Source organism: Epinephelus moara, chromosome 3 (genome assembly GCF_006386435.1).
Source record: "Epinephelus moara isolate mb chromosome 3, YSFRI_EMoa_1.0, whole genome shotgun sequence".
Taxonomy (NCBI): Eukaryota; Metazoa; Chordata; class Actinopteri; order Perciformes; family Serranidae; genus Epinephelus; species Epinephelus moara.
The window spans coordinates 16,151,482-16,170,985 of NC_065508.1; the positions used below are offsets into that span (position 1 = coordinate 16,151,482).

The window sequence follows — 19,504 nt, forward strand, 5'->3', positions numbered from 1 at the left end:
TTTGTTGCACTTGCATGTACAAAGATCAAATGTCTTCGTATTCTGTTATTGTAAATCATGACGGACACAATTTGTTAGCTGAGGCTACCAACCAGTCAGATTTCCTTCAGCACCCTAGAACAGGGATATTCATCTTGCTTTTCCTGCGGGAAAAGTTTTGGAAAATGACAGGAGATTAGGAATCAGTTAATAAACAATATTTACCAGACAAAGGGGATATTGGCTGTCCTCACTTATCTTTTCCAAGAAGCAAATACAGTCGCAGTAGTCCCTCACAGGCCAGATGTAGGCAGGGGCGTTTCAAGGATTTGAGGACATTTGAAGCGAAACCTGGACCACTGTTGGAAGATCTGAGGCATCCTCCCCTTCCACTTCACTTTAAGCAACAATATTTCTTATGTTTATTGTATGCACTCTAGCATCTCATATGAGAAAACAAAAACTATTATGAATTAGAAAATAGTTGGATTGCCATTTGGCATCCCATCGTGGGTCATATTTAGCCCACAGGGCATAACTTACTGCTCCTGAATAACAGTCTAGATGCAGGCAGGCAGACATGGTATCAAAGTCTGCTTATGTCTAAAAAATAAAATTAAAATTAAGATCTGGTGGAACTCTTTTGAAGCAAAGTATAGTTTCTAAATTTGTTTCATAAACCCGCAGCAGGGAAAGTGATGGGGGTAACACTCGGGAAACATATAACAGAGGACACTATAATATCAATTTAGGATTTCAAGATAATTATTCTCCCCTAAGTTTAAAATAAATATTATCTGAACTCCTACATTTACCTGACATTCACAGTCAGACATCTTGTGTCTGATCAAAAAGTTCATCCAAACAAGGATGTAAACTACTAATCTGAATAAAAATAAATCAGAATGAGCTCCACTATGACCAGTTAAAACATTAAATGCTACTCACACATTAATGGATCAGTATTTGTTTATTTTTTTTATAGACATACAGCATGGAATAATGCCACAGCTTGCTTACAATGCCATCCCTGTGTGCCTTCAGCCAAATACACAAACTCAACAAGACAATTTGTACAAAATAATAAAATACTGCATTAATAGATATTTTAATACGTAATCTAAATATTTACACTTTTATTAAACAAAACAAAAACTCAACAAAAATGTGTGTTTTTCCATAGTGATACTGCTTCGTTAAAGGTGTGGTAGTTTCTTCACTACACTGTAGGGGGCAGTAATGATCCTGACGTTTGGATGTCAAGCTTGACACGAGGAGCGTGAACCCACAAGCAAGTGAAATACTTCCGAGATCAACAAAATGGCGGCTCAAACCGGGTTGGCACCGGCTTCTGTGAGCCGCAGTGATGTCCCTACCTTTCCTCCGGTGGCTCTGTCCGCGGAGGCCGCCCCGTTCACCCCGCTCGGGACGGACGGCTGGCGGCTCGGCTCACCGTCGGACGTGGAGAAACAGTTTTCCCGCTGCGCCGCGAAGCTCCGAGCCCTGCGGGCAGACTCCGGCCAACTGAGAGAGGAGCTCAACCTACTGTTTGACCAGCTGCTGTCCGAAAACTACAACAAAACCTTCGACTTTAATATCAACATCCGACCAGAGGTAACTTATTCTCTTTTTGCTCGTATTGCGACGACTGTTACGTTACCTTATTTAGCTTAAAACGCAAACTAATGAAATTAGGTTGTGTGGTAAAAATTCGGGCAACATCAGCCATTTTTGTCCTGAGTGAAAACATCCTAGCAACCATCCAGTATTCCCTAGCAACCGGCCTGTATCACCATACCACGTCATACACCCCGGCAACCATTTTGCATTCTGGCAAAACACCCAACGACCTACCAATAGAGAACATTTGATCAACCCCTCATACTACCACCCCCCTGTTGATGTGTTTTTCCACTGTATATACACTGCTGCATTCTGGGAGGATTTACAGGACTGACTGTCAGCTCAAATCAAACTACCTGCTCCTCTCACAAGAGAAAATATTGTATATGGTTTTAATATAAAGGGCAGTAAGAGTAACCTGATATTGAAAATCCTGACACTGGCAAAATATTTCAACTCACACATCCAAATGGAGGAAATTAAACCCCTTTCTTTGTTTTAAAAGGGACCTTTTGGACAATCACCTCAGTCCTTTAAGACTAATGAAGAAAAAAACAAGCGAAGTCTCGTCTCAGAGCTTATGGGGCGACAGAAGCTCAGTCCATGGGGACTCGGGTTGGGAACTGTAGGGTCACCAGTTCCAAATTCCTTGTCCAGAACTAATATGCAGTGTCCTTGGCACCTCTGAGAAGCCCTTGAGCAAGGCACTGAACCCCCAACTCCTAGGGTGCCTGTCCATGGGCAGCCCCCTCACTCTGACGTCCCTCCATATAATGCACGTATAGGTCCTGTTGTGCATGTGTGTGTATTTCGGACCTGTGTGTATATGACAAGAGACAACAATTTCCCCAGAGGGATCAATAAAGTATGTCTTCTTCTTCTTCTTCTTCTTCTTCTTCTTCTTCTGATGGTGATGAACTGAAAATATATGAGGACTCCTCACTAACCATACCCGCTTATCCTGTTAGGGGTCAGGGCGTGCTGGAGCCTATCCCAGTTGACACTGGGGTACAGACTATCGCCCACAGGGCTGACACATGAGACACAGCCATTCACGCTCACATTCACACCTACAGCCAATTTAGAGTCACCAATTAACCTGCATGTCTTTGGACTGTGGGAGGAAGCCGGAGAACCCGGAGAAAGCCCATGCAGACACTTGGAGAACATGCAAACTCCACACAGAAGGGCCCCCCCACTCTGCGTTCAAACCAGTAACTCTCTTGCTGTGAGGCGACAATGCTAATCACTGCAACACCATGCCGCCTTTTTCTCCACGCTGTGTTATATTATCATTTTATATAATTCAGTCTTTCTTACTTGTTGTACCTTGTTTCTTAACAAGTGCTTTTTGTGGTTATGGATTATGTGCATTGTTGTTTGTAAATGAACAAAAAAAAAACCCAAAACATTGTACTTCCCTAGCAACTGCTTAGAACACCCTAGCAACCACTTAGAAACAGCCACCCATAACGTTGTAAAACTAGCAGCCACCTTTTGACTTGTTAGCTACCTATCCAGCACCCGCAATGTCCTACCAACAATTTTCCAACATCCCAGCAAAAAAGAGAGTGCAAACACGTTTTGCCTAAATGCCTAAATGTTCTTTAAAAAAATGTTTGTCTTTTCTATTTTATCTCTGCATTAGCATCAACATGTGTGGTGTTCAGGATTAATTACTTTGTTGCTGTGAAAGACAGTCTTTGCTGAGCTTCTGAATTTTCCATTTCAGGATGTTTGCACTCTGCTGAAACATGTCAGCTGTCTTGTGCCACTGAGTCAAGAACATCTAGTCATCAAACTCTGCCAGCTAATACATCATCTACTCAATCAGCTCAAGGTAACAAACAGCCTTTAGTAACAGTAGACCTTTAACTTCTAACTGTACACATCTACTCATATACTGACTGTGACTGGGTATGCAATCACCTGAAATGTGCTGCACTTTTTTTCTCACTGTCTCTCCTCACCTCTTTTTAAGGTAATAATGGACGAGCAGACATTAGACGTGTTGGTGAACTATACCGCCAAAGCACTGAAAATGTGCAGTACATGGACACACTCAGATGTCCTTCTGGCACTCTCCACAGTAGTGTACGGGAACGGACCTCAGTGCCAACAGGTAGGCATTTGTACAAGCTCTGTGAATGTGTATTGTAGTGATAACTGTTGAATATTTACACAAAGATTTTTCTCTTTCAAAGCACCTCAGTGACTTACTGGGTGAAGATGGAGTCCTCCTGCTGTATAGCTCTCCATCTCAGCCAAATATGGAGTTACGCCGTGTTGCTCTCACCTGTATGGCCAACATCTGTCTCAGGTACTTTACCATGCTTATATATTTATATATACATAGTGCAGTTATGTCTACTGTTCGCCTGCTTTTTAGACAATGTAAAAACATGGACACGGTGTGTGTGACTTGTTTCTGAAGAGATGTTTTAAAACTTTAAGGTAGGGTTCACCTCTTCAAATGTTGGAGCCAAAATGTATGAAATTGGACATTGGGGTGAACCAGGGGAGAAACAAGCAAACCAATCTTAGTCCTTAATGTTTTCTTAGTGTAACAATAACTCTTTAGATTTCCATCTAGATGCACGTCACAAGAAGTGAAATAAGACCATCAGATCCATGGGAAAATTGTATTGACGTTGCATTTCAAGAGAGAATTCAAGGATTTTCACCAGTAGGTTTTAAAGGTGGCTGTGCTTTCAGGGATCATTTTTGTAGTTGATGACTTGAGAAATGTTTTTCTTTTAGGTCCAGTGTGTAGGATTTAGGGGGATATACTGGCAGATGGGATATAATATAATAACCATGTTTTCTTGAGTGTATAATCACATGAAAATAAGAATTGTCGGGGCGTCGGTGGCTTAGTGGTAGAGCAGGCGCCCCATGTACAAGGGTGTTGCTGCAACGGCCCGGGTTCAACTCCAGCCTGTGGCCCTTTGCTGCATGTCTCTCCCTCTCTCTCTCTCCCCCTTTCACACTTGTCTGTCCTGTCAAATAAAGGCTAAAAATGCCCAAAAAATATCTTTATAAAAAAGAAAATAAGAATTGTTGTGTTATCGTTACCTTAGAATGAGACATTTATATCTACATAGGGAGCATAGCCATGTTTCTACTATTGTTTAGAACAGACAAACCAAACAGTGGCTCTAGACAGGGCCATTCACGGTTTCACATAAGCCACCGTAGTTAGCAGCCCCTCTGCAATGAGCAGTATCGAATAAACACAGATTTTTAAAAATGTAAAACTGCGTTATTCATCGTTAGCGACCCATCCCCACAACATGTTCTCATTCCAACCTGTCAAATACTGCTGCTTTGTCAGTAGACATACCCGTCAGCAGTATTTGACAACCTGGGCTGTTGCCTGCTGCCTCTAAAGCTGGTAAAAACCTCCTGAACAATGAACACTGAAGGAATTCTAACTGCGAGAAGTTTCAGCAGGTTGCGATCTGCAATCCAAACTGCTAGATGCAACTAAATCCGCCTAAATTTTACACACTTGGCTTTAAGAGTTTGAAAGGTGGCACTGAAAAGGTTGTGGCTTGGCTGCAGCTGTTTTCACTTTGGATTATAATGAGGGTTATAACTAGGGCATCACAGTAAATAATATCCAGATATTTCAATTTCAATTATTCAAGTCTGCCATACTAACCTAAATGATGATGGCGATATATCAGTGTTCTTTCAGTTCAGTTATTGCAGGTTTAACTTCTTGTTTCTGGTTGGTTGTATTGTTTCTCTCCAGGATTCCTGGTCAGCCACCGTTGGATGATCAGTACAGGAGTGTATCTTTCAGAGTCTTCCTGAAAACACTGCAGTCACCCAAACCTCCCAACACTGATGAGCTCTTCTACTGCATGGTACGGATAATTGGTGTGTTGAAAAGAGAATTTCATTGGGATAGAATGCATTTAATCATAGTTGACCCACACCTGTCCATGTGTCCTCTGTGCAGGTGATCCAGGCAGCACTAAAGGGACTTCAGTGTTGTCTCTCAGGAGGGAAGTGGAAATTTGGTGGAGGGGAGGAGCTTGGGTCTGTACTGGCTGCACTAAAGGTACCAAATTGTAGAACATCTGTTGCTTTATCTTTTTTAAATCTCTTTTCCAGCACAAACAAAATGACAGCTATATTATGTTGTAATAATCTGAAATCTGTACATGTTTTCTGCAGAGGCTCATGTTTCAGGGAGCTCCAGGTGTGAGTGTCGAGTGGCCAGCAGTGCTTTACCCAGCACCTCTCCCTCAATATGAGGGTCTCCCTTCATCGAAACCTGCTGAACCAATAAAACCCGAACCAGCAAAGGACGCAGCTGTGCCAGGCAAAACCTCAGGAGTAAGACAAGTCTTATTTTTTTGTTGATAGAGATTTAAGTAAGGACAGTTTCAAAATCAGTGCTTAATATCTCTCCTTAGAATAAAAAGAAGAAATCAAGAGGAAAGGGGAAGAAGACGAGCACTGAGGAGAGCAGAGGGGATGATGGAGAGGAAGATGATCGAGAGGCAGTGCCTGTATATCAGAAAGGAGGGGGAAGAGATGGAGGCAGAGGTGAAGGAGAATTCATGTCTAAACTCTCTGGCCCATCTCTCTACCCGTCCTGGAAAAGAGCCAGCTCTGACTCTGAGTTTTCAGACCCAGAGGGCAGTGCACAGTGCAAATTAAGGTACAGAAAAACACTGTCCATATCCATCCATCTCACCATCTCTTTTTTGGTTTATTTGGTTTTAGTTTTTACTGGAAATTGAAGATGCCTTTTATTGCTGCAAGCCTAGATGTCTTGAAAAAGCGCTCTGTTATTTTATTCTCGTAATGCTTCATGAACGGGTGAGAAATCATCCTGCATAATTTTTCTTTTAGGCTTTACCACGGTCGTGTGCGTCAGAGAGCACTGCACTGTCTGCTAGCGGTGGTAAAAGGTGTTGAGAAGAGGACTCTGTATGGCTACTGGTCCTCCTTCATACCTGACTCCCCTATTGGGGGGCCGCCGCCTCTCACTCTCCTCACAATTATCCTGAAGGACCCCTCACCAAAGGTATGAGACAATCTCACCCATGTTAACCCTCTCAACTTGAATGGCTGTAGCATCCCTCTCCTTCCTCTCCATCCAGGTGCGTGCATGTGCGCTTCAGGTGTTGTCGGCCATGCTGGATGGCTCCCGTCAGTTCCTGGCTGTGGCTGAAGATACAGCGTCTCCTCGTACGTCTTACACCCCTTTCTCCTTCACGCTGGCTACTGCCGTCAGAGAACTGCACCGCGCTCTCAGTCTGGCTCTGCTGGCTGAGACGTCCCCTCAGACGCTCACACAGGTCATAAAGGTACAATTGGATGACCCCTTTACCTTCTGAAACTTTTTCCTCTGGGTTATTGCTATTTTCTTCTCTTCCCCAGTGTCTTAAACATAAAAAAAACTTTTTACAAGAATGATTATGTTGATTCAGATTGTTTTCAACTGTAATGTTAAGAGTGAAGCTTTATTGCACAAAGTTAGCACCCAAACATGAGCTTATCTCCACCTTTCCGGTCTGTTAGTGTCTGGCCTACCTGGTGGCGAATGCTCCCTACCACCGTCTCAGACCTGGTTTGCTGAACTCACTCTGGAAGCAGATGCGTCCCTATGTGCGCCACAGAGGTCTGTATTCCGTCAGTGCATTTAGATAACTGCACACATTGATTAAAGGGAACATAACACTGTTAATACAGCTGCTCCCTGTCTACAGATGTGAATGTCCGTGTGTCAGTCCTGACACTCTATGGGGCTCTGGTGACGACTCAGGCGCCTCTCCCTGAGGTGCAGCTCCTCCTCCGACAGCCAGAGGGCAGCGGCAGCAGCAGCACTGGCTCCTTCACGCTGCTGGACTCGGCTCTCAGCTGGAGACAAAGAGACGGAGTGTCCTCGCCCTCTCGCACACCAGTCAAATCCTCCCTGCACACGCACTCCCCCCAGGTTTCTCACACACCGAGGGAGGAGGACAGCACCCCGCCGTGGCTTCTGCAGCTGTGTGTGTCGCTGGTGACTCAGCCCAGAGAGGACCAATCAGACAGCGAGGGAGCAGGAACAGGAGGGGGCGCTGCTTTAGAGCCCTCTCCCGTCCGACTAGAGGCTCTACAGGTGAGAGATGGTGGATGAGACAGAAAGTGACAAAAGAAAGCCCCAAACTGATATTTCTAAAATCTGAAGATGTTGTTTTTTTTAAAGTCTTTCCTGTGCCATGCTTCAGGTCATGTCCCACCTGGTGCGTGGCTACTTCTCTCTAGCCCAAGTATCTCTGTGTGAGATTGGGCAGGTGAGTGCTCGCTGCCTTGGGGAGACAGACCCCTCCATACAACTGCACGGAGCAAAGGTAACACCTCCTAGTTTCCAACTCCATCTGTAAAGCCTGATTTATAGTAGGGCGCTTGACACTTGTGAGGAGTGTCCCCCCACAGAAATTATACAACACGCAAAACACACACAATGTTTTCTTCTTTTGCTTCTTCAAAAAGTTACAGTCGTCATAATGGTAACCAGATGCTAACCTTTAGTCGGCTTGTTTAGTTACATTTTATCATCCTTTTGCATTTTGATAATGGAGGCAGTTCAGGCAGGGAGCTACAGAGTGAATATGTCCCTGTCCAACAAATGCAGGATATGGATGAGCAAATATACTTACAGTATTTCCAGATGTCTGATCTTTTTGACGTTTTGATGATCTTGACACCCTTATACGGTGCTTTTACTGCTCTAGCAGATGTGTCAGAGAGGCTTGCCATGACAACCTAATCACATTGTGCAACAGAATGTGACGGTTTTAGCGACATAACAAAATTATCCAGGTGTGCAGCATGAAAGGAAAGGTAACTGGTGTAACTTTTTTCAGTCAAAAATGCATAATTTCTGTCGAGTGACACATATTGAAAGTGTCCAGCACCCAACTGTAAATCAGGCTTAAGTGATTTCCACAAAAGTTGTGGTTTGTGTGTCCCTTGCACTTTTTAGCCTCAGTAGTCCAGATTGTGTAAATGTACGTTGTAAAACCAACATTCATGGGGTCAAGATCTCTGCACTGACGTCTACATCTTCATCTTTTATTTAGTTACTGGAGGAGCTGGGGACAGGAATAATCCAGCAGTACAGAGCAGAAAACAACGTACCCGAGAGCTCCAGGGTCCCCATGAACCAAGTAAGTACAAACTGTCTTTAAACTGTATCAAGGTAGACCTGTTTAAATTTGTTAAAAGATTTTTTCTGATTTCCTGTTGCTGTTGTACCCTTGGTTTAACATAGTTTCAATGTCACTTTTTAAGAAGGACCAAAGAGATAAGAGAGTTTTAGGTTTAGTTAACTGGGATATATTGATGTGTTTTCACTCCATGAAATAGGTGGTGCTCTTCTGGTCAGAAGTCTTGAGTGGTCCACTGAATGGAGCACTGCAGAACGAACAACACCCCACGCTGCAGACGAGCGCATGCGACACGCTCTCCTCCATCCTGCCGCAGGCCTTCGCACAGCTGCCTGTGAGTTCCCCTTTGATAATTTCTATACAGCTAACACTGGGCTATACGGTCATCAGCTGTAGGTGTAATGTGTGTAATGTTGTTCTTAAGGATAAGACGCAGCTGATGTGCATCACCGTGCTGCTGGGGCTGACCTACAGTGAAAACTATCTGGTGAAGACCGCAGCCGTCAGAGCTCTGGGAGTCTACATACTGTTCCCCTGTCTGAGAGAGGTAGGGACTCTGACCAGCAACTATGAGCATACTGAGCACTGTGAAACATGTTTCTGACCCATGATGATCCGTTTTATCTCTTCCTCTCTGTTCAGGATGTTATGTTTGTGGCAGATACAGCAAACACTATCCTCGCTGCCCTCGAAGATCGATCCCCAAATGTCCGTGCCAAGGCTGCCTGGTCCCTGGGCAACCTCACAGACACACTTATTGTTAATATGTAAGAAAACATGGATACTAAGGATTGTAGTCTGTTCATAGAGATTTTATTTTTGTAATCTCTTTATCCTGTGTCTCTATCAGGGAGAGTGTAGGTGTGGACTTCCAAGAAGAGTTATCAGACATGCTGCTGCTCAAGATGTTGCAGGCAGCCACCCGAGCATCGGCCGACAAAGACAGGGTGAGAGCATTAACTCTTAAATTAAGTTTACACCACATGACTTTCAAAGTCTTCAGATTGCTTTATTGTTCACTACTCAACTTGCTGTCTTGTAATTGGGAATCTTGAAGTAGTAGTACATGACTGACTGGCAACAGGGGGTCACACACTATGAGATCTTTGACCAGCAGGAATCCCAGATGAGTCAGTCATGTGATGCAAACCCCTTGCAAACACACATGCACCACTTGTCTCTGTCCTCAACAAGTGTCTTGCTCTCTTGTTGGCTGTAGCACGCTGTCAAAGTCCCCAACAGGTTCAGATATGTAGCATACCGGGGAGTGTCCACGTTGCATCAGCGAACCTCTCAGCTTGCGTCTTTGAACAGTTTACACATATCGCTTGAGCGCCAATTTGTGAGGGTTGAGCCAGCACCAATTTGCCTCTGATCTGGGCTTTGATCCACGAGTTTCAAAAACTGTCGACGAACAGATAATCTGGGCGTAGTCATGTAGTGTGAACTAGGCATTACACACAGGAGCAAAATTCAGATTTGTGAAGTTTTGCCACATTTTGTTCTGCTATGTAAGTTATTTAAAAACGGTTGCAACTGAAACGACTGAATCTGTGAGACTGTTAATTGACGTAATTATGTAAAGTCATGCCAGCTTGCTTGGTATAACCTCATCAGTATGACTGACTGTGTTTTGATATCCTACTCATCAATATCTGCCCCTGTGAAGACACTATTTTCTAGTTTTCTTTTTGACTGTCTCCCACCTCTCTGAACTCTCCAGGTGAAGTGTAATGCGGTGCGAGCACTCGGAAATCTGCTTCATTTCCTGCGTCAGAGCCAGCTGACCCGCTCTGCGTTCCAACGTCCGCTGGAAGAGGCAGTACGTGCTCTGGTTAAAACCGTCCAGTCAGAGGCCACTATGAAGGTCAGGTGGAATGCCTGTTACGCCTTGGGAAATGCTTTCAGAAATCCAGCCCTGCCGCTCGGTAAGTGTTCATTCATTCACCTGTGTTTGCCCTCACTATGACATGGTCAGTGTGGGTCGTCAGATCAGACTGTGAACATACTTACAATAGAGAGATTTATAGAAGATCTTTTGGGAACTATATCAAGCAGCTGGTTGAGAGTTTTGTCAATATTTGGTATCTTTCACATGGTTTTGTTTGTTGAAACGGTGTAAATTGTACCCAACAGTGATGGATCTGAATTTAAGTTTTTGTATTAATGATTTCTGTCTCTTCCTTCCTCTCAGACTCAGCCTCGTGGTCCTGTGATGCCTTCTCCTCCCTCTGCCATGTTGTCACTTCCTGCAAGAACTTCAAGGTGCGGATCAAGTCTGCTGCCGCTCTGGCAGTTCCTACCAACCGCGCCTGCTACGGGGACACAGAGCGCTTCAGCTGTGTGTGGCGATCCCTGGCTGCAGCGCTCGAGAACAGCGAAGACACAAATGACTTCTTAGAGTACCGCTACAGCGCCAGCCTGCGACACACGCTCTCACAAGCTCTCCTACACCTGCTCAGCGTCAGCCAGTCTCAGGACATGCTTGCCTTGGGGGCATCACTGGCCGGGGAGGAGGGTGGGGGCATCAAAGAGCATTTGATTAAATATCTCAGAGCAGAGGAAGGAGGAGGAGATGGGGCGGAGGGAGAGAAAGATGCAGGAGGGGACAGTTTCACCCCTCAGCAGAGAGTCGGAGGTCTGCAGCAGACCCTGATCAGACTGAAGGAGTTGAAGGCTGAAGGAGAGAGATGGAGAGAGGAGGAGAGCGGTAAAGAGGTGGTGGTTTATTTCCTGGAGGATTTGTTAAAGACCTGTGAGGAGCAGTGAAGACTGTCATAACCAGCTGTAGCGCTGGGTTTCAGTTAGAAAACTAGCTGAGATCAAGAAGACGGCGCTCTCAGGTTGGGCACTTGGAGGAGAAATATCGAAGCAGCTGTAACCAGCTTTGTCATAATGTGATTGTAGGACATCACAAGGAACCACAAGACTGTCTTAAAAAAAGGCCACTTTTTTTTCTTATGTACATTTCAAGACATTTTGAAGGTCACAGTGGCTTTTATTTCCTTTTTATTCATCTATTTGCACTCGCACTCTTTTATGGATTAACATCTGACGTACAAAGACATGCCATGTAATCATGTTTTGAGAACAAAATAATTTAAGTGATGAAAATATTGTGTTGTTGTTTAACAAAATTTTGTTGCCCAAGTTAATTAAGACGATTTTTTAAAATTGTTTTGATGTAAAGAGAGTTTTGTCTGAACATGTTTGATTGCATTGAACATCAATTTGATTATTCTTTCCTTGGTGTTGTAATTTACATACATCCGCCATAATGAGATATTTATCGATATATGAAAACTACTATTTCACAGCAATAAATCAGATTGTGAAGTCCACTGCATTGTCTGTGTGAACACAGCAATGATGTTGACTGGACACATGAAACAGCTAGGAAGATGTTATCCATACTGAACATAATTTAAATGCAGTACAAAAGTGTTATGTTTTGTTCAGTGTATAATATGTAATAATAATAAATATTTTCAGTTATATTCACACTTAAATCATCAAGCTTTAGTGTTTTATTTGGCAAAAATGATTGTCATTGATTGATATTACAACATGATCACGCAGCCAGCAGGGGGCAGCAGAGTGCAGACCGGAGGGGAGGAGCTGCCGGTGGATGATCCGGTGGTTGATTAGTGATGCCTGGGTGCTGACAGACCACGCTGCTGCAGGAATGGACGCCTTCGAGTTGTTTCGGAAACTCGGAGCCGGAGCTAAATTTGACCTGAAGAGGTTTGGTCAAGACGCTGCTCGGTTTAAGGTAAATTGAACAGGTGTAGCTGGTTATACACTGCCTTAAAAGAGAGACTGATAACCGCATGAGCCCCGGTTTCATATAGTTTGGCTAGCAACGAGTTGAAGTGTGCCGTAGTGTTTGTTTTTCGGACATGTTTTGACATTTTAGTGAGATTGAATGCTTTAATTTCGTATTTAATTTGATAAGTGATGAGGTACAAGTGTAATATTCTCTGGCAGTGACTGTACTCGTGTTGTATTTCATAGGTTGCCAGGTCTCACAGTGGGGAAGCGTCCACAGATGCTCTCTCTGCGATCGATTATTTTGGCACAGGAGCAAATAATGGATCCCAGAGCAGTTCACAGGAGGAAGAGGAGGAGGATGAAGGAGAGGATTATGAGGTGGGAAGTGACAGTGGAGATTCAGGTGCAGAAGGCAAAAGGAAGCAGAGGGATGAAAAGAGGGACGTGAAGAGAAAAAAGAAGAAGATGAAAAGCAACCAGGTGGAAGGTAAAGCATGTGGCTGTGTGCTGCTGAACACATCAGACATTACAAACTGATCAGCAGCTGACCGTAGATATTGTTAGGATTATCTAAAGTTTCTAGATATTTTTTATATCTATGACCTGTTTTTATTAATCATTACTCAATCCGAATTTGCAGATTTAGTCTGTTATACCATTGTGATTTGATTATTGTCAGGTTTTATTATTATATTTTTATTATACTTAAATTTATTAAACTAGTATTTAAGACACTGCCTTAGGCTCAGAGAGCTTGTGATTGGTATTTCTTTACTTACAAGAAAAACAGATTTTATACTTACTCATTCAGGATAAATCTAAAAATAATTGATAGATCAATCAATAATAAAAATGATAATTAGTTGCAGCCCTAGTGTGATGGGCCATTTCAAATCAAACATTTAGTGATGGAGAGATGAAAATAAAAGTTAAGCAGCCAACTTTATGTTATTAATATTGTATTGAACTGTTTTCTTATTTAAACAGGGTCACTGTTGGTCAACAAATCAAACAACTTGGGACACCCAGCAGCTCAGCGGGTGCGGGTGTCCCATGTATAAAGGCAGTGTCCTTGCCGCAGCGGCTGCAGGTTTGATTGCAACCCATGGTCCTTCGCTGCATGTCATTCCCCCTTTCTCTCTCCCCTCTTTTACACCAGTAATCTGTCCTGTCAAATAAAGGCAAAAGCTAGAAAAAAACAAAACAAAAACCTAACGACTCCTATAAACAATATAAAAATAAAAAATAGATGGATTAATCTAAAATAAAAGGTCCACGCACATACAAATTAAATCTATATTCCTACATTGATATGCACCATAATATAATCTAATTTCCAAACAGCTAATTAATTTTCAGACACATAAGGAGTGTGTATGCCTGTATTACGCACATGGTGAGCGATTTACTTAAAGATCTGTCCACATTAGCGATGTACTCCCAGTAGTCTCCGCATTTCGCCACATATATCTCAGTCCTGTCCTTACAGCTGAAGGAGATTTGTTTGTGTGATACAACTTTTGCCAATGATGCGAACCTTTCCTGAAAGAGGGCTCACCTGGTTTCCTCCAGTTTCTCTTTGCTGCTGAACATTGTTAAAAATGACTCCAGTCAATTTGTATCTGTTATATGTGGAAAAAAGTCACTTGTCTGGCTGTATGGAAGTGATATTGTATTTCTGGATATGGGTTATACGATGATGACGATGATATAAATTTGTCTGTAAGAGAGATTACATGCTGTTTATACAGATGTAGCTGTGACATCTCCGTGCATATCAGTCTGTTGTTTGCAATGTTGCAAATCAATGAGCAGGACTGCTTTATAACAGTAATAGATTTGTTCCTATCTTTCCATTTTTTATCCATAAACAGTTTCTCAAATAACACACTAGATCCAAATATATTATCACACTAATACAAAGTGACATATACTGTGATATTATCCACTTCATCCGGTCCCACATGGCTCTTTGGAATGTGTTTAAAATGTAAATTCCACATCACAACAGTGGTGTGTGGCGCCATTTTAAATGAACAGGATGTAGCTCTTAATGTCAGAGACTCACTGCTGTTTACTGTCTTCTGTCTGATTGAAGCTGATGGCGGAGCGCTGAAAGACACGGAGGGAAATGGCATCACCTGGACCTCCTCGCTGGACAGAAAGATCCAAAACCTGTCAGGTGATGGGAAGGAGAAATCCTCGCTGAAGAGGCTGAAGCATCTTCACCAGGAAAAGGTCCTCATACAGAGACAACTCGATGAAGAGATTCTATATGATTCTGACAAATACTAATCTGACTTTGAGTTCTGTAACGTCCTTTTCTCTGTATTTGATTTTAGGTGAATCGTATTCGCTCTCAACACCGTATAAACGTACACGGCTGCGACGTGCCTGACCCTGTGTGCACGTTTGAAGAGCTACAGTCCGAATATCGTCTAAACCCACATGTCCTTCAGAACCTCAAAGATGCAGGGCTGAACTCCCCTACACCCATACAGATGCAGGCGATACCGCTCATGATGCATGTGAGTGCAGACACACACATTCAGTGGTTAGTAAATAACGTAGAGACGTTATGTGATGGTTTCTGTGTGTCTGGTTTCTTGCTCAGAGTCGGGAGCTGCTGGCCTGCGCTCCCACGGGATCAGGAAAGACTTTGGCTTTTTGTCTTCCGCTGCTCGCCCACCTGCAGCAACCGGCCAACCTGGGCTTCAGAGCTGTGGTCATCTCTCCGACCAGAGAACTGGCCAACCAGGTACACAAACACACTCAATGGCTGTTTTTATTGTAACAAGAAGGCGACCTGAAAACATGACTGTCCAGGTTTTATTGAATACATTTAGAGTTTCAGCTGTTGCTAAAGCTGTTTTGTGAAATGATCACACACATTTGCACGTATCACTTTTGATGTTCTGTGTTTAGACCTACAGAGAGCTGCTCCGCCTGTCAGAGGGAGTGGGATTTAGAGTTCACATCATAGACAAAGCCTCTCTGGCAGCCAAGAAATATGGACCACAGTCAAACAAAAAATATGGTAAGAAAAATGTTTTCACAGAAGAGACAAAATATGAGATATGAACTGGCTTTACCTCACCTCACTGTTTACCTGCTGCGCTCCTGTACAGATATACTCGTCAGTACTCCAAACAGACTCATCTTCCTTCTCAAGCAGGATCCTCCAGGTCTCGACCTCAGCAGGTAACTCTGAATTTGTTGCTCTCTGAAATTTTTCTTAAAGGTGCCCCATGAAGGTTTATTGCAAACTAGCAAAAGTTATGTATACACTATGTTTACATGCACACTAATATTCCACTGTTATTCCGAATATGACAATACTTTTGATTTGGTTGATTTGGGTCATGTAAACAGCGTATTCTGTTTGTATGTCCCAAATTAAACCCTTTAGATACATGGAAAATACTGGTATTATTCTTGTTTTAATAGCACTCTTTGGACATTCAAACATACATTCGTAATATGTGTCTCAGCTGGGGTTTTTGCCGCAGTTATCACCACAAAGTTAACTAACCATACAACCACAACATTGATTCTAATGGGGGACCTTTTGTTGTGTGTCTTACCCGTCACTCCCGTCTCATTTCCTGTCTCTGTCTCCACTGTCAACTGTCAAAAACAATCTTGAATGAAATGGGAGCTTGATTGTTGTGTTTTGTTGGTGTTCAGCGTGGAGTGGCTGGTTGTCGACGAGTCCGATAAGCTGTTCGAGGCCGGCAAGACGGGCTTCAGGGAGCAGCTCGCCACAATTTTTCTGGCCTGCTCTGGTTCAAAGGTGCGCAGGGCTTTCTTCAGCGCCACCTGCACGCCAGATGTAGAGCAGTGGTGCCGTCTGAACCTCGATAACCTGGTGTCTGTCAACATTGGACACAGGTAATGATCTACATGTAGAACTCCTTACTTTGATTGAGTTGTAAAATCTGATTCTCACTTTAGAAAAATTAATTTATCATCTCAGAAATACGGCAGTTGAGACGGTGGAACAGGAGCTGCTGTTTGTTGGGACGGAGAATGGCAAACTGGTGGCCATGAGGGACATCATCAAAAAAGTAAGGACACTCCAGAAAGGTTACTGTTCAAGCTTATGATGAATTCATGTTTCATGAATTAATTAATACAAACTCTATTTCTTTACCACCTAAGATTAAATGAGAGCATTTCCTCTGCTATTTTCAGGGTTTCCTTCCTCCCATGCTGGTGTTTGTGCAGTCTATAGACCGAGCACGGGAGCTTTTCCATGAGTTGGTATATGAAGGCATCAATGTGGATGTGATCCATGCCGACCGAACACAGCAGCAGGTATGTTCAGACACTTAATGCACTGTATCAAAAGTCCTGTATTTGTCACTGAAGTGCAAACTTGTACTCATGCTCCGTGGCTTCTCTGTTTCAGAGGGACAACGTGGTGAACAGTTTTCGCTCTGGTAAGATTTGGGTGTTGATCTGCACGGCTCTGCTCGCCAGAGGAATCGACTTCAAAGGAGTCAACCTCGTGCTGAACTACGACTTCCCCACCAGCGCTGTGGAGTACATCCACCGGATTGGTTAGTTTGTATTTATAATCAGTCGTTTCACAATAAGATCATCCTGTATCAGGGATGATTAATCGATTTAAGGTACACTATGGAGGATTGTCAGTTACTGTTTGTAAACATGCTCAGCAGGCAACCCTAGATTCACTCTCATGTGGCATTTCGACTCGCTATATTTGTGGTTTTTTCTGCGCTGGGTCTCTTGGATGTCTGCTGCTTACTGTCTGGCACTGAGTGCTATGATGGTACACACTCATAAACATCCTGAGCACAGAAAATAAATGAATAAATACAGGCAGAGGACAGAGTCTCTGCTGGAAAATACATCACCACACACCTCTAGTAGGTCATAAGTGATGATTGAGAAGGATTACCTCTGTACAAGTCTATACATTGTTTTTTAGGAAAATCCTGCATAGTTATATCTTTCATAACAACAAAAATGTCAATTATATGTATCGATTGATGTATTTCTCCTCTATCTCTTCCTGTCTGCTCATTGGTTTCCTCATATATCATTCTTTTTGCTGCTCCTCAGGTCGGACAGGTAGAGCTGGACATCAGGGGAAGGCCATCACCTTCTTCACAGAAAATGATAAGCCCCTGCTGCGCAGGTACATGGATGCAAAAAGTGCAAACTGACGTCCTTTGCTGTGAAACACGTACAGCTTGTTATTGCGTTTGACTCTGGAAAATTAGTTTAAATCAAAGTTTGATAACACAGCAAATTTCAGGTGAGGCAGACAGGTCATCAGATGTTATGTTTGATGGTAACTAGCACGAGGCCAAACATGACGTCACTGCTATGAGGTAAATGTCTATGACCGTAAGCCTTATAAGCTAACGGTAGGTAGTGTTATCTCCCTTACAGTGTTGGCCAAGTAGCTGAAAGCAAAGAACACGAATGGAGGCAGGACACTTAGTATTGCAAGCTTCCAAAATTTTCTACAATCTACATATTTCTCTGAATCTCTTTCTATCTGCATCTGTTTCCAACAGCATCGCCAATGTCATAAAACAAGCTGGCTGCCCTGTACCCGACTACATGATTGGCTTCAAGAAGATACACAGGTAAAGAGATAGATTCCACAATAATGAATATATTAAAACACATTTTTGCTTTTATTTCTTGCTTTAACTGATCAGTCTCATTTTTGTAATATGACAGTAAGAGTCCATCTGTATTTGTCTGTTTGTAGCAAAGTGAAGCGGAGACTTGAGAAGAAACCTCCCAAGAGAAGCACCATTTGCACGACTCCTCGCTTCTTAATGAAGAAGAAAGGCAACGCACCAAATAAAGGACAGAAAGAAAAGAAGCAGAAAGGAGAAGGTGGAACTCAAACAGCAGTGCAGCAGCAGAAAAAGGAAAAGAAGCCCAAAGGACAGGGGCTGAAGAACAAAAATAAAACACAGACAGAAGGGGGAGGAGAAAAGCACAAGAAGACATCTCAGAAGACGGGGTCAGATTCTTCTGGAGCCAAATTAAAAAAGTAAGTATTATTAGTATTATTGCTAATATACATCATTGTCTAATGATCTGTTTAATGCCATAACTGACATTTAATCTGACCGTGTGCTTCAGAAATATGACATGACAAAATGCTCTTTTCTTTGTTCGTTAACTTTGTCCACCAGAAAAAAGGGGAAGAAAAATAAGCCACAAGACAAACAAAGATGAGTGGAACAAGCAGACTGATTCGGAGATGGATGTGGATTTTTTTTTTTTTGTATTTTATTTGACTGATCTACTGCCAATTTTCACATTTGTGCTTTGTAATATCGGAGTATAAAATAAACAGGTTTACACATTTTTGTGTTATTGTGTTTCTTAATCAGTTACAATTGCTCACTTGTAACTTGTGACATTGATTTAACATTTAACATTCTGAAAGTTTTAAACTATTTGTAACATAAATGAAACTGCAATTAAAGGCAATTGTGAGAGAGATGGGAAAACAATATAATATACATTCATTACTTGACATCAGAATTTTACTCTTGACACAGCTCACTGGACCTGATCAGAAAAATACGCAGACTATTGAACAGATAAATTGTACTTCATGTGATGGCTTAATGGAAAGAAAATTGGATAATTTTGCATCTTAGCAATACTTTTTATACCTACAGTATATATAATTAAGAAAATACCTTCAAAAATAAATTATATTAGCAATAAAAAGTGCCAATCTGAAGTAAAGAAAGCTGACTGGTTGTAAGAGTTGCTTCAGAGCGGCAATTTTTAATGAAACAAGCAAATAAAAAATCAAAGCAACACATCATGGGAATATACAGTGCCATATTCAACAAATAAAACAATCATACGCTTTCACAGCCGCCTTGTTTTAACGTAACCAAATATGGTGCTGTATTCAAGGTTCAAGGTTCTTCATTGTCAAATGAACAATT

General features: G+C 42.6%; 2 protein-coding genes across 2 annotated transcripts; both read left to right on the top strand.

Moving 5' to 3' along the window:
• Positions 1 to 1,270: 1,270 nt before the first annotated feature.
• heatr6 (HEAT repeat containing 6) lies at positions 1,271 to 12,271 on the top strand. Its single transcript, XM_050041209.1, has 20 exons — positions 1,271 to 1,593; positions 3,335 to 3,442; positions 3,584 to 3,724; positions 3,807 to 3,922; positions 5,360 to 5,474; positions 5,570 to 5,671; positions 5,788 to 5,949; positions 6,030 to 6,277; positions 6,472 to 6,646; positions 6,723 to 6,929; positions 7,144 to 7,243; positions 7,332 to 7,723; positions 7,833 to 7,955; positions 8,688 to 8,774; positions 8,974 to 9,108; positions 9,199 to 9,321; positions 9,417 to 9,541; positions 9,625 to 9,721; positions 10,498 to 10,702; positions 10,969 to 12,271. Exons 1-20 carry the CDS (start codon positions 1,300 to 1,302, stop codon positions 11,541 to 11,543), a joined length of 3,630 nt encoding a protein of 1,209 aa, XP_049897166.1. The 5' UTR covers positions 1,271 to 1,299; the 3' UTR covers positions 11,544 to 12,271.
• A 131-nt stretch (positions 12,272 to 12,402) lies between these two features.
• Positions 12,403 to 18,904, top strand: ddx52 (DEAD (Asp-Glu-Ala-Asp) box polypeptide 52). The gene is made up of 15 exons (XM_050041244.1): positions 12,403 to 12,546; positions 12,789 to 13,032; positions 14,644 to 14,783; positions 14,888 to 15,073; positions 15,160 to 15,303; positions 15,471 to 15,582; positions 15,674 to 15,746; positions 16,233 to 16,436; positions 16,522 to 16,612; positions 16,740 to 16,862; positions 16,957 to 17,107; positions 17,634 to 17,709; positions 18,095 to 18,166; positions 18,295 to 18,585; positions 18,731 to 18,904. The coding sequence occupies exons 1-15, from the start codon at positions 12,403 to 12,405 to the stop codon at positions 18,771 to 18,773; spliced, it is 2,094 nt and encodes a 697-aa protein (XP_049897201.1). The 3' UTR covers positions 18,774 to 18,904.
• Positions 18,905 to 19,504: the final 600 nt, after the last annotated feature.